We start from the raw sequence: 14306 nt of genomic DNA on the forward strand, positions 1-14306 counted from the left end.
GGATCCAAACTCGGATCAACTTTACCAATTGAGCCATCATTTCAGCCCATTGTTGGTTACGCTGTGGTGCTGCTCCTCGTGGCTGGAGGAGTGTGCTGATTAAAAGAATCATAGCTATGGTTACCTTTTTAGAGCTTTATTGGTGGGGGGGAGAGATGGAGAGACAGAGCGGGGAGGGAAAGACGGGGGGTAAGAGGGAGGGGGGCGACAGCCGACGGGAGGAAGGGGTGGAAAGAAGAGAGAACAGAGAGCGCACAGAGGGCCCACCCGCTTTTTAGGCTGGGACGCTGTGGAAGGTTGATCCTTACACCCATAACTTCAGTGGTTTAAACAGCAAGAATTTATTATTCTTCAGTCTGAAGGCCAAAATTCTGAAATAGATTTTACTGGACTGCAAGGTGTCCAGAGGACTGATTTCATGGACTCTATGTGGGAGAATCCATTTTCTTCCCTATTCTGGCTTCTGGAAGTTACCGGCATTCTTTGCCTCTTAGCCCCTTTTCTGTGTACAAAGCCAGCATATGAGGTGAGTCTCACATTGTTTTACTCTGACAAGCGGCCTGTGACTATAGCTCATCACCTCCATGTTCCCCAACAAAAGACACTCATCACCACATTGCTCTGACCTGAGTAACATCTGGTTAGCAGCAGCTGATGTGCAGTTTGAATTCCCAGGTGTGATGTCAGGTAACTTGTTCACAGACTGTGGATTAGGAAATAGACATCTTGGAGGATTTTGACTGCATACACTGATAGTGCAGAATAGTACAGTATGATACAATAAATATGTTTAGTGGACCTCTAGTTTTCTTGTTTGTTTGTTTCCCTAGCATCTTCCAATCTGAGTTGGGTTGGATTGTCCTTATCTCTCCTGCTGGTGATATCTTTCTTCTCTGGTACACTAGTGACTTTACCGATCACATAACTATACCCTTCATAGACACAACGGGCCCGCAGAGCAGACAAAAAGTAATGCATCTTCACCTAGTATGTGTCCAAGGAGTGGGTATGTGACCCAGTAGGTTCATCAGTCTTTCTTTCATAATTGGGATTCAAGACCAGCCTCTTCTTTCCCCTTGGAATATTAACCATATGGCTGTGACTCTGAAGGCAGTGTCATCCATATCTACATGTGCATCCTCCTCCCCCAGGAACAAGTGGGAAAGACAAAGGAAATGGAGCCAAAGAATGAGGAGGTCAAACCAGGGTCCAGTGTGAATATTCTGATCCCACCCCTTGGCGCCACCCTATACCCTGACATAGAAGCCTATTTTTAAGGGAAAACTCCACCCCTGCCCCTGTTTTCCCCTTCAGCTTTCCTCCCATGAGGTGAGCACCTCTTGAACCCCTCACCCCCCACCCCTCTCTACCCCCACCCCTCTCTCTCTGTCTCCCTCTTTCTGTCTCTCTGGCTCTTCATCTCTCTATTATAATAAACCATTTCCACTCAGATGCAGTGTCTGGGTTGGGTATCTCCACCTGCCGCCCCGCCACCATGCCCACATGGACTGGGCGCCCTCCAACCCGCCCCTGCATCTGAGGATCCCGCCGCATTCAATTCCTAACATGGAGAACCAAGAGACTGGGCTCTTTTGCTATGCAAGTCTCACAGTTCTCTTGGCACGTCAGTGTTTTCCACCCTGTGCTTCAGAGGCCACAGCTGGGAGATAATAGTTGCTGCTATTTTGCTCAGGCTAATTTAATTCAGATTTGTATTGCTGGGCATTTTAAAAAACTAAAAATAAATGCTTAAATAGAAAGAAATATCTTTTTTCTCCATTCCAATGTAACCTTCATGACACCAAAAGTTCATGATATATAGCACTGTAGACTTCCTTTTATTTGAGACTGAGGAGGGTTGTTGAAAGTGCTCCCAAAGTAGTTTCTGATTTATATATCCTCCTCAGATGTTGCTGGGTTAAAATACGCTTTTAAAAGTTATAACAAAGTGTATATAATTTTGACAATTCTCATAACTTCATAAAAATCTTGTATTTGTACATTTTAAATTTATGATTGTGTGTGTGTGTTTGTGTGTACGTGAACTAGTGCCATGAGGGTGTGTGTGTGTGTGGAGGTCAGAGGACAACTTGTAACAGTCGGTTCTCTTCTTCCTCTACGTGGGTGCCGAAGATCCAAGTCAAGTTGACAGGCTCAGTGGCAAGCTCTTTTACCAACTGAGTCGTGTCACGGGCCCAAATCTGTGTTTTATAAGTGGGAGTCTTATGTAAATTCTATTCTCTTCAACAGGTAGGCCTGGAAAATAGCAATTTGCCATGCGTTTATTATAACTTACAAAAGAAAGTGGATTTGTAGAAAGGAGACCTTCAGAAGGACTGTGTCAGGAGAGTTACAGGTTCATCATAGCCAGCCGCGATGAGGTCCTGAAGTAGGAAAGCATTCACATGCATGTCATCACGCCATAGGCATCATGGGGGCTTGAAGGAAGAGCCTTCATTTCCAGTAGGACAAAGAGCATGTCTTACAGGTTTTCAGGAACAGGGTGTGGGAGGGAAGGGGCAGAGGGAGTATAAACTGCAAACCATGTGACCAAGCCTGGCCCAGCCTTTGTACCAGGAGTCACAAGGCAGAAGGGCAACAGATAAAGTAAACTTGTAATTCAAGGTTGTCTTAAGCTTGCACACAGCTGCAAGGGGAGGAAGAGAACTTCAAGGCCAAACAGGATAGTTTTTTTTTAATCAGGTCTATGTGCCAGCAGAGAGCCTTTAGGGACATGTGGCCTGATTTCCCAAAAACAGTGAGAGAGCAAGGTAGAGGAGGGTCTGTGATGTAACAATATTTCTGGATTGACAGAGTATTTCTTAATGTCGACACAAAAAACCACAGCTCTCATTTTAAAGAGAATAAGAGATAGTTTATTCTGGAGCCATTTTGAGTCACCATATTCAGGAACACAGACTTAGCTTAACCCAAATTCCATGTTCCAACATGAAAGCAGTTTCATGAAGTTTTTATAGTGTTACAAAACAAAGACATAAATCAAAGCGAGTTTAAAATACATTGATGGACCGGGCAATGGTGGTTCATTCCATTATTCTCAGCACTTGAGAGGCAGAGGCAGAAGATCTCCGTGAGTTCAAGGCCAGCCTGGTCTCCAAAGCGAGTTCCAGGACAGCCAGGGAGAAACCCTGTCCTGAAAAACCAAAATAAGTAAATAAATAAATAAAAATAAAAAAGTAAATACATTCACGGGCACATCAGAGAGGCAGGTACATAGAGATGGGAGAAGCTTTTCTGAAGGCCTAAGATACTATCTGAGAACATTCTTAGCTTTTGGATTAGTGGAATCTAGTAGCCTGCTAAGTTAATAGATTCCAAAAGGTTTCTATCTATTAAGTCACAAGTTTTTAGTTCTGACTCAGAAGTGGGCAAGAAACGGCTGTTTGGTGAGGCTAGAACTGGTCCACGATACGGTAATTAGCCTCTGGACCTGCAGCATCCAATTTCTCCACAGTACTGAAATTCTAATCAGCCAACCACTTTCTAAAGACACGACTGCTTTTCAAAAGGTTCATTTGGGCTGGAGAGATGGCTCAGTGGTTAGGAGCACTGGCTGCTCCTCCAGAGGTCCTGAGTTCAATTCCCAGCAACCCCATGGTGGCTTACAACCATCCTTAATGAGGTCTGGTGCCCTCTTCTGGCCTGTGGGCATACATGCAGGCAAAACACTGTATACATAATAAATAAATAAATTTAAAAAAAAAAAAAAAGAGTTTCATTCACAGAATAACTGTTATTTAGCTGCGTTGTGTTCTTACCCTGCAAGGAAGTGTCACCAAACACGACAGAATCCGCTTATAAAAGTTTATTAGAGATAAAGGGATAGAGAGTGCTCAGGCCTGTGGGAGAGACACGTACGTGGAGAAGAGGGAGAGAGAGAGAGAGAGAACCAGGAATATGGCGCTCTGCTTTAAAAACCGGCTGGGGGCCAGGTCACGTCACTACTCCACATGTGTCCGTAGATCACATGGTCACGTTGCGCGCTTACGTAGCCATGTAACGTCACAGATCCTGGTTACGCGAGATGCCTCGACCCGGAAATGGCTATCTTGACCTGGAACTGGCTAGGCGGAGGTGTCCAGGTCCACCGGGTATCCTGGTTACGAGAGACGCCCTGACCCGGAAATGCCTATCCTGACTGGAATTGGCTAGGCGGAAGTGTCTGCCTGGTATGTGCGACTGTGGGGGCGTTTTGTGAACCCTTCAATAACAATCATCAAAAATTCATAGGCATGTGTGGTGGTGTATGAGGCAACCTGGTCTACAAAGTGAGTTATAGGACAGTCAGGCTTACAAAGTGAAACCCTGCCTCAAAAAATTAAGATCAAATTAAAAGAATTCATGCAAAATATAGCAAACTAACAAAAGTTAACTTTAATATGTTTGTCTTTTCTCCTTTTGGGAATATTTTTGTAAAATTCAGGTTGGGGTATATGTGTATCTATTTTCTCTCCATTTCCAGCAGTCAGGAGCTGAAGAGAAAAAGAAAATTAGCAGTGTGTGTACACACCTTCAGCTCCAGCACCCAAGAGGCAGAGGCAGAGGCAGAGGCAGGCAGATCTCTGTGAGTTAAAGACCAGCTTGGTCTACATAGTCCCAGGAAAGCCAGGGTTATGTAGCGAGATAATTAGAACAAATGTGTTGGTCAACTGGATGTACAATAGTGTTCTATCTTTTTCTCCTACTTCCTTGTGGGGTGGGCAGTGCTTTCGTTCACCCAGGGACTCTCTTCCCAAGCCAATTAGAACATTTAAGTACACCCAATAATAACTGGCCAGAGACTTTTTTGTACTTAGATTTCGATGACAGCATGCAGGGCACAGCTCTACATGTTTGTTGTATTTACATTACCTAGCACCTTTCAACAATCCTGTGAGAGCTGTTTCGTGATAGGTAGAACTCTAAAGATGTTCATCATGCAAAGATTCTCATCTCTATTCAGCAAAGCTGTAATCCAGGTACTACTCAGAAGATGTAATTTTAGCCATATACCTTAAAGCCTAGGGGAGTTAGTCTAGATTATTTGATTATGTCTCATTTAACCATTTGAGCTCTTAAAAATAGAAAATGTAGGTAAAAGAAAGCAGAGGAGAAACTGGTTAGTTAGATTACTAAACATTAGGGAGGTATGTTCTACTATTTGGAGGTAAGGACACAAAACAATGGGTGTGACTAGTCTTTAAAAGCAGAGAATCCCTAGAAAGCAGCAGAATGCAGAAACTGCATGAAACTGAGTTCTACCAACAACTTGAATGAGTTTAGAAGCAGATTCTGCCCCAGGCCCCTGAGGGAGCCTTACCTGTGGAGCTTTAGATTAGGGACTAAAGAGAATTGGAGCACTTGGTTGTATTCTGGTTGTGGGTGGGGTAGGTAATCAATGTTAGAATATTGTTGGAGCAAGATGGGTATGGTATCTGTCACCCCAGAATTCTGGTGGAGGCAGGACTGCTGAGCGATAGAATCCAGCATGGGCTGCATAATGAATGGATTACAGAAGGAGTCCATATTTCAAAAACAGCTAGGAAAGAATACATTGGTCTACTTTTCAACAAACAGACATTGTTTCCATTCAGTATTGTTTCCTGACTTGTGGTTAGACTTCTTAGGAGGTAAGTGCTCAAGTATTTAAAGAAGAAATACATCCATTATGTATGTAGTCAGCGTTAAAGCAAATGTGTAAAGTGAAGTAATGACCGTTGGTAAATGTGGATGACACCGTACGAATTGTATTATTTACAACTTGCCTGAAAATAGTTTCAAGTTTTTCTAAATAAAACGTTGGCAGAGGAATAAAAAAATCAGCGTAGGCATTCTATGCAGAATGCATCTGGAGTAAACAGGAGAGAAGAAGGGATGAGAAGGAGCTGCTGAAGTCGGGTTGAAATTTGGAGTAATAAAGACAGCAGAGAAGCCGGGCGGTGGTGGCTCACGCCTTTAATCCCAGCACTCGGGAGGCAGAGCCAGGTGGATCTCTGTGAGTTCGAGGCCAGCCTGGGCTACCAAGTGAGTTCCAGGAAAGGAGCAAAGCTACGCTGAGAAACCCTGTCTCGAAAAATCAAAAAAAAAAAAAAAAAGACAGCAGAGATTTTTTTTTTAAAGGCATTCCGCTCCACCCTCCTAAGGTCAGGTTGGGCCAGCGAACTCAGTCCTAGGGATGAGAAATCGCCGGACAATTGCAGTTAAGGTTACACACACAACACAATCCAGGCCGGGAGGTGTGGCCGCACCTCTGCAGGCCGAGTCGGTTGAGCTCGCTCCCGCCGGGAGCCCAGGCACTTTGCGCTTGCGCGGAGACGATCCCACTCCTTCCCCTGCAATGGGGGAGGCGACGTCCTGAAGGTCATTAGTCCTCCACTAGGCTTCCTCCGCGTCCTTGGCCTTTCTCTCCGACGAGCTTCCCCTCACCCCAGTGTATCATACAACTGATGTTTAATTGAGACAAATCCAGAATTGTATGAACATTGATCTTCCTCCCTCCACCCCACCCCGTGAGTGGGCTGGGCCGTGGGCCGGAAGCGGAAGTGCTGGCCAGTGTCTGCGGGTTCCGCTCTGGCTATGGAGGAGTCTCCGATCAGGGAACCGGTGCTGGACGCCAAATCAGAGGTAAATGCGGCCTGGGAGGGTCGGGGGCGGACGGTGGCGCCGGGAAGGCTTTTCTCTGACTTGTGTTTCTGCTTCTGTTCCAGGTCACCTGCCAGGTGAGTGACCGCCCCTCGCTGTCGCAGCTGCCGGCATGCCGTCCCCGCCCCCCTACGTGGGTCCTTCCCCAGGGTTGCATGTTCCCCTTGGACCTGAGGGGATAGCCGCTGCCGGTGTGATTTAGGCTGCTCTGCCCACAGAATGCAGACCAAGCCTTGTTCCGTCTTAATTAGTCAGCCTTTATGCCAAGGTAGGAATATGGTGTTTTAAAACGTGAGGGTTACGTGAGCAACTACTAATGTTTGCAGAGATAGCTCCTTTCCTCTTCTCTTCTTCTTTTAACTTTTTGATTATTTTGCTTTTGGTTGAGACAGGGTCTCGCTGAGTAGCCGTGGCTAGCCAGAAACTTTGCTAGGAACACCAGATTGGCCTTGGCCTCTCAGAGATCCACCTGCCTCTGCCTCAGAAGTGCTGGGATTAAAGGCGTGTGCCAAGCCCAGACATTTCTTTTTTTCTTTTTTCTTTTAATATTGGTGTTTTGTCTGCATGTGTGTCTGTGTGAGGATATCAGGTCCTCTGAAACTGGAGTTACAGACGGTTGTGAGCTGCCATGTGGTTGCTGGGAATTGAACCCCGGTCCTCTCGAAGAGCAGCCAGTGCTGTTAACCACTGAGTCATCTCTCCAGTCTATTTTTTTTTTTAAATAAATTTATTTTTATTTTATGTGCATTGGTGTTTTGTGTGCATGTATCTCCATGTGAGGGTGTCAGATCTTGGAGTTACAGACAGTTGTGAGCTGCCATGTGGATTCTGGGAATTGAACCTGGGTCCTCTGGAAGAGTATTCAGTGCTCTTAACCGCTAAGCTATCTTTCCACCCCCACCCAGCCATTTCTTTAAGGGAGTTGTTTTGAAGTTGAATGATAATTTTTCTAACCTTTTATATTTTACACTAGGAAGAAAAAGTTGGCTTTCTAAGTTAATAACATTTCTCCAAGAAAGTCAGAAAGCTGGAGTTTTAGACCAGGAGTTTCTGAAGCTCACATAAAATGTGAGAAAGTGGTGAAGTGAAAACATTGTAAGAATGAAGGGGCCAAGAAAAGTGTCTATTGACTGTTACTTGTCTCCAAATGATTTTTTTTTTTTCTTTTTAAGTTGAGTTAGGCTCTCCCTAAACTGTTGAGGCTGACTTTAAACTCAGCTTGTGGTCCACACTGGCTTCAAACTTGTGATTGTCTAACTCCAGCATCCCCCAAATAGCTGGATTTACATGCCTGGCACTTGATGGCTTATCTTGCTATTGCTTTTGAAGACTCTTGGGAGAGGACTAAACTCTGTGATACCAAGAAACCTACTTATCTTTGCATAACATTATAGGAGTTATTGGCGCTTAGTCGTTTTGTTTTTGTTTAGGTTTATTTTTATTTTATATGTCTATACAACACATGGGTCCCCGGAGGCCAGAAGAGGCCTTGGAGTCTCTGGAATTGGAATTATAGATGGTTGTGAGCTGCTGTGTAGGTGCTGGAAACAGAGCCTGGGTTCTATGCAAGAGCAGCAAGTGTTTTTAACCACCAAGACATCTCTTCAACCAGAGTTAATTCAGTTGGTATTATTATTATTCAGTCTCGTGAATTATTTTTTTCATTCTCTTTACATTATGTGTTCTGTTAAAGATGCCCTGAGACTGAACTCTACTGGGCTATAGTTTTTTACTTATTTATTTTATGGAAATTTTCTACCGTAAAGCAACACAAGTCTAGCCCTTCCACTTCTGGAGGTCAGAAGAATAAACCCAGTCTTCCCAAGGTGAAGGAGGGTTTGGGTATGGCTGAAGGGGAGGGTCTCCTGTTTGTCTTTTCCTATCCTTAGCTGCCTCCTTTCTTGGTTTGGGGCCTGTGCATGATCCCAACCCCTGCTTCTTCTGACTCAGACCCTCTTGCCTTCCTTCTACAAAGAATGATTACATGGGGATCACATCCAGGACAATGCAGCCCAAGATCTTAATTTTGCTACACCTTTAATGTCTGCTTTCTCACATGGAGAAAGCCCCTGTGATTAGGACATGGTCGTATCTGAGTGACCAGTGTAATCCCTTCCACACAGTGATTCATCAGTGATTGGTCATATGATTATGTATATTAAAAAAGCCAAAATAATTTACAAGACTATTAAATGAACTTGGGAATATGATTCAGTTTTGGGTGTTTGTGGGTTTTTTTTTTTTTTTTTTTTTTTTTGGCATGTTCAGACACAGAGCTGAAAAATATAGCTTTAAACAAGTTTCAAAACTTGAAAAAAGAATTATATAGTATGTTGCAAATAAACCTACCAAGCTAGGTTTGTATGCCTGTTTCAGCACCTGGGTGACCGAAGCAGGAAGGTCACCACAATTGTGAAGCCAGTCTGGGCTTTGCAGAAAAATTTGTCTCTTACCCCCCCCCCCAAAAAAAAAGAAAACAAATAACAACAGGAAAAACAAACAAACTCAAAACACTTCTAATGAGCTGTTTCACACCTTTATGAAGAAAATTACAGGACCATCTAGGTGGATCCCTGGGTGAAGGTGCTTACTGCCAAGCTTAATGACCTGAGTAAAAGCCCTGGAACACGTGGTGAAGCAGAAGACAAACTTATTTCAAGTTGTCCTTTGACCTCCACGTGCCCAAGTAAATACAAGTAAAAAAATTTTTTTAATTGTGAAAAACAAGGGGTGTAGCATGTAGGGACCTAAGAAGTTATTACTTGGTCCTAAGTAATTAGGAACTGAAAAGTCAGCAGCTCTTCTTGTGTCTGTCAGAGAAGTATATCACTAGGCATACATTAGTTTCACTGCAAAAGAAAATCAGTCAGCAAGTATATTTTGATTGCCAGCCACCCTCTCATGTTTGGAAGGAAGGTAGACAAATTCTTAGTGCCAATATCAAGAGCTGCGTTTATCCAGTTCTGTTTGATGCCCTGCAACCCCGAAGAAGCAGCAGCAGGAACCATTAAAAACACAGTAGTCGTTAAGCTTTTCCTCTTTACAGTCAGACAGGCATCGGTTTCTGTTCTGGGTTCTGAAATGTGTGACCTTGAGTCCATTACCTAAGCTCTCTGAAACTGGCTTTTGTCTTCTGCAAAATGGAAATAATAACTTATAAAACTGTGGTGATTCAGTGAGGCACTGAACAGGTACGTACCCGGCCTGGCATGTCACCTGTCATGTGTCCGTCACGAGGACTGATGAAATCCAAATGCTCATCATCACCACTCATTCTAATAGTAGGCTTGAGCTGGACAGTAACAACTGGGATGGGTTCCACATGCCTCAGGCAACGGTGAGGACCATGTCACCCATCTTCTGTTTTAGGACTTGGGTATGGAGCAAGAAAGGTTAAAAATGCTCCAAAGCATTTAGGGTGCCTGGAAGTGGAGAAGAAATTAAGCCTGTTACAAAAAGCCACTTTCCACATCTTCCGTTGTACATCTGGTGGACGTTTAGGTTCCTTTGTTTGACATTTTGCTTTACTCCGCTTGTTTTCTGATTCTGCTTATCCCCTTTGTTTTCTTCACTGCCATTTGGCCAGTTTTTGCCTACCAACAGAAATGAAGCCTTTTCCTTGTACTGTGACCGATACTGAAACAAATAGAAGACTGAAGACAGAAATTGACTATTTGTTCAAGGCAGTGGTTTCTCACGGGATATTTGTGCTGTTGTGTTAAAGCTTATAGATTTTCAGTGGAAACTGGGCATGGCTGTGAGCTCTGACAGCTGCAGATCCCTCAAGTATCCGTATGTGGCAGTGATGCTGAAAGTAGCCGATCATTCTGGCCAAGTGAAGAGCAAGGCCATCGAAATGACAATCCCACAGTTTCAGGTTGGTAGTTGAACTCACTGAAGTTAGTATCACTACTGTTTCAAAAGCTGTCTGTATTACACTCTTTCTCAAGGGAAAATGTGTATTTACTTGCAAATTGATTGTCTTTCCATCATACTAAAAAAAATCTATAAAGTTATTTTCTCTGGGAGTTTGTTAAATTTTTTTTCAGTAAGATTTATGTAGAGTGCCCTTTAATTACTATAACAGTTTTCGATGAATATATTTAGGAATATTTCATCATCTCTATGGGATATTTACTCTGTAATTAACCTCTTATTATTTTTCTTTAAGTTTAATAATAATTTTAAGCAAAAGTTATCTTTTGGGGGGATAACATTGACATAGGGTTTTTAGACTGTTTACAGGGTGCAGTTCTGAGCTAATAGGTATTGATGGGTCTTACTAGCTAGAGATTTAAGTAACTCAGTAGTTTATGCTTAAATTTAGGCATTCATATTATTATTTTACTTACCTTCTGTTCAAGGAAGAAAACAGAAGTGTCTTATTTAGGCTTTTCATCACTGAGAAGACACCATGACCATGGCAACTCTTAAAAAGAAAACATTTAATTGGGGTGACTTGCTTACAGTTTGAGATTCAGTCAGTTGTCATTGTGACGGGGAGCATGGTGGCATGCAGGCAGACGTGGTGGCTACATCTTGGCTTACAGACAACAGGAAGTTACTGTCACATTGAGAGAAGCTTAAGCAAAAAGAGACCTAAAAGCCTGCCCTACAGTGACACACACTTCCTCCAATAAGGCCACACCTCCTAATAGTGCCACCCCCTTTGAGCACCATTTTCTTTCAAACCACCACAGGGAATGAACGCTAAGTCCAGTTTCCTTTCGAATGGATATTATGGGAGATGCCTATCATTAGCTGATTTAACTAGCATGTACTGTTTTGGTTTGGTTTTCTATGACCCCTTCAGTAGCAGAAGCATATCTCAAAGTTGAGCACTCTAGAAAGCAATCATAGTGGATGAAATGGAAAGAAAAGTTAATCTTTTGAAAAAGATTAAAAATGCATTGGTTCTGGGCTTCCTTTATTGTTATTTGTTTCATTTGGGGTACATGGGTGTTTTGTCTGCTTGTGTATCTGTGTGCCTACCACATGCATGCAATATGCACTGAGGCCAGAAGAGGGCATCAGATCCCATGGGACTGGAGTGCCAGACTGTTGTAAATGGCCAGGTGATGCTGGCAGTCTAACCCAGGCTCTCTGGAAGAGCAGAGTGGAGCCATCTCTTCAGCCCTGGCTTCCTTTTTCATTTGTGTATGATGTGGGTGGGGATCACACCTACGCCTTGCTCATGCGAGGTAGGTGCTCTACCTCTAAGCCAAGGCTGTCCCTTCCCATCCTGGGCTTCTGGGAAGTCTTTCATACACCACTGTATGACCTTTGAGTTCCTCTTTATAAAGTGTATTTTAAGAGGCTCTTGATAGACAAGACTACACACATTTCTTCTTATTAATGTTGATGAGGGTTTGAAGGAATGAGGTGTGGGGAAAGGAAGTGTAGTGTGTAGTCATTGACTGAATGTGGAAAACCAGATTTGCCTCAGGCATTTCAGTCATGCCCATGTGCAGGCCCTTCCTTCTTCTGTGCGGTATACTTCTATAGGTTTTTTCTTTTGGGAATAAATAAATAAATTAGTAAACAGATCACCTTTCCCCTGAAGCATTGTTGAGGTGTAAGTGATAGATGAAAATTACATGTTTTCAGTGTGCACAGTGTGATTTGGTAAAAATATATGTTGTGCAGTGACTGTCCGTGAAGGTAATTATCATGTGCATTACCATACAGTGTATATAAATGTATGTGCACTGAGAACATTTAAAATCTACTCTCATATTCTCACAATACGCTATTATTACCCATACTCTGCATTCTATACATTAGATCCTCAGAACTTGTGTAGCTAAGTTAGTACACTTTAGCCAACATCGTTACTTTTTCCCCACCTCCAGCACCTGACACCACCTTTGAGTTCCTATATCTGTGAGTCCAACATTCTTAATATAAGTGAGGTCATATGGGGCTGGAGAGATGGCTCAGCAGTTAAGAGCACTGGCTGTTCTTCCCAAGGTCCTGAGTTCAATTCCCAGCAACCACATGGCGGCTCCCAATCATCCATAATGAGAGATGTTGCCCTCTTCTGGCCTGCAGGCAGAACACTGTATACATAATAAAACAAATCTTTTTTTTTTTTTTAAAGTGAGATCATACAGTGTCTCTCTTGCTGTGTCTTGTTTGTCTTTACCGTGGTCACTGGGTTGGAAATGGCAGGACTTTTTCTTTTATAGCTGACTGATTCCATTGTATGTACATGCCTGTGCATACAGTGTGATAAATAGTAACCACATATATGTAGATGCTACATGCAACTACCATGTATGCATGTAAGGAATTTGAACATCTGCAGATTTTGCTATCCATGGTCTGCCTTCTGAGCAGTACTCTGAGGATACTGAGACATGTACACAAGTTATGTACATGTGTAATGTTTTCTTCAGGAGACAGTACTTCCTGTTTGGTTTTTAGATATGGTCTTCCTGGGGTTTGCCTCAGATTTGCTGTGTATTCTCTGCCCTCTTATCTAGGAATGTTTGTTTCTCAGTAATCTTCACTGAGGATGTAACATTAAAATGCAGACTATATGTTTGGTGGTTATATATAATTAAAGGAACTATGTAATAGACTCTAAAAGCAAAATTAATATTTTCCCATTTTTCTCCAGAATTTCTACAGACAGTTCAAGGAAATTGCTGCTGTAATGGAAACTGTGTGAGAACTGACTTATGATTCTAAAGTAATGGACTCTATTTTCCAAAAAAAAACTGCATCTGGATCAAAGGATATTTATACACAAAAACTGCACTTCTGGGGCTGGAGAGATGGCTCAGAGGTTAAGAGAAATGGTTGCTTTGCCAGAGGATCCAGGTTTAATTCCCGGTACCCACGTGGCAACTCACAACTGTCTGTAACTCCAGTACCAGGGGACCCTACACCCTCCCACAGACATCTGTGCAGGTATAATTTTATACCAATGGTATAAAATAAAAAAATTAAAGAATTTCACTTCCTAATTTTTTCCCAATTGTTAAAAAAATCTGTTAAATTCAAATTATTTTAGTGGTGACCAAAGCTTTGCCTTTTTAATGAGCTAAAAGTGTCTGTGTTGAATACTAAAGTGTGTGTATGTAATTATATCTTTTTTTTGTAATTATATCTTAACAAATGAGTAAATAATATTCTTAAATGCAGCACAGCTTTGTATATCAGGAGAAAAATTTCAAATCTTATTGATACAGATCTAACTTTATGAATAAAATCTTGTCTGGAACTTACATGAAGTTAGGAAAGTTGTCATTGTTTTAAGCTGCTTTAAAAATTCAGTTTTATAATATTTTCTTTGAAATAATTAAAGGAATTACTTGAAAGAACTAGTGAGAAGAGTGAGATTTCATTCACACATTTGTAATCAGGTTAAGGTAAACCAGTCCTTGTATTAGCTTAGCATTCCACTGTTTCTGCTGCTGCTATTTGTAGACAATTCATCACCAGTAATCTGCTATGTGCAGCACAAACCAGAGCATCCCCCAGTAGGGTCTAGACCCATTTCTGCCTTCTTCCATGCCTACTGTGTTGTGGTGGTCTGAATGAGAATGGTCCCCAGAGGCTCATATATTTGAATACTTGGTCTCCAGTTAGTGGAACTGTTTGGGAAGAATTAGGAGGTGTGTCACTGAGGGTGGACTTTGAGAATTTCAAAAGCCCAT

The 14306-nt window shown here is 42.5% G+C and overlaps 1 protein-coding gene across 2 annotated transcripts; it reads left to right on the top strand.

Moving 5' to 3' along the window:
* Positions 1-6515: 6515 nt before the first annotated feature.
* On the top strand, positions 6516-13970 carry Commd6 (COMM domain containing 6). Of its 2 annotated transcripts, XM_028864773.2 has the most exons (4): positions 6516-6624; positions 6708-6719; positions 10367-10519; positions 13265-13970. In XM_028864773.2, exons 1-4 carry the CDS (start codon positions 6577-6579, stop codon positions 13313-13315), a joined length of 264 nt encoding a protein of 87 aa, XP_028720606.1. In that variant the 5' UTR covers positions 6516-6576; the 3' UTR covers positions 13316-13970. The 2 variants fall into 2 exon arrangements, with proteins under 2 accessions (XP_028720606.1, XP_028720607.1); XM_028864774.2 differs by lacking the exons at positions 6516-6624; positions 6708-6719 and adding an exon at positions 6744-6910.
* Positions 13971-14306: the final 336 nt, after the last annotated feature.

The sequence above is a fragment of the Peromyscus leucopus genome, chromosome 9 (genome assembly GCF_004664715.2).
Source record: "Peromyscus leucopus breed LL Stock chromosome 9, UCI_PerLeu_2.1, whole genome shotgun sequence".
NCBI lineage: Eukaryota > Metazoa > Chordata > Mammalia > Rodentia > Cricetidae > Peromyscus > Peromyscus leucopus.

Excerpts from the sequence above, each read along its gene's own strand:
- Commd6 (XM_028864773.2), top strand. The coding sequence starts at position 6,577 with ATGGAGGAGTCTCCGATCAGGGAACCGGTGCTGGACGCCAAATCAGAG. Across the intron at positions 10,520-13,264 it reads TGACAATCCCACAGTTTCAG|AATTTCTACAGACAGTTCAA; the intron begins GTTGGTAGTTGA and ends ATTTTTCTCCAG.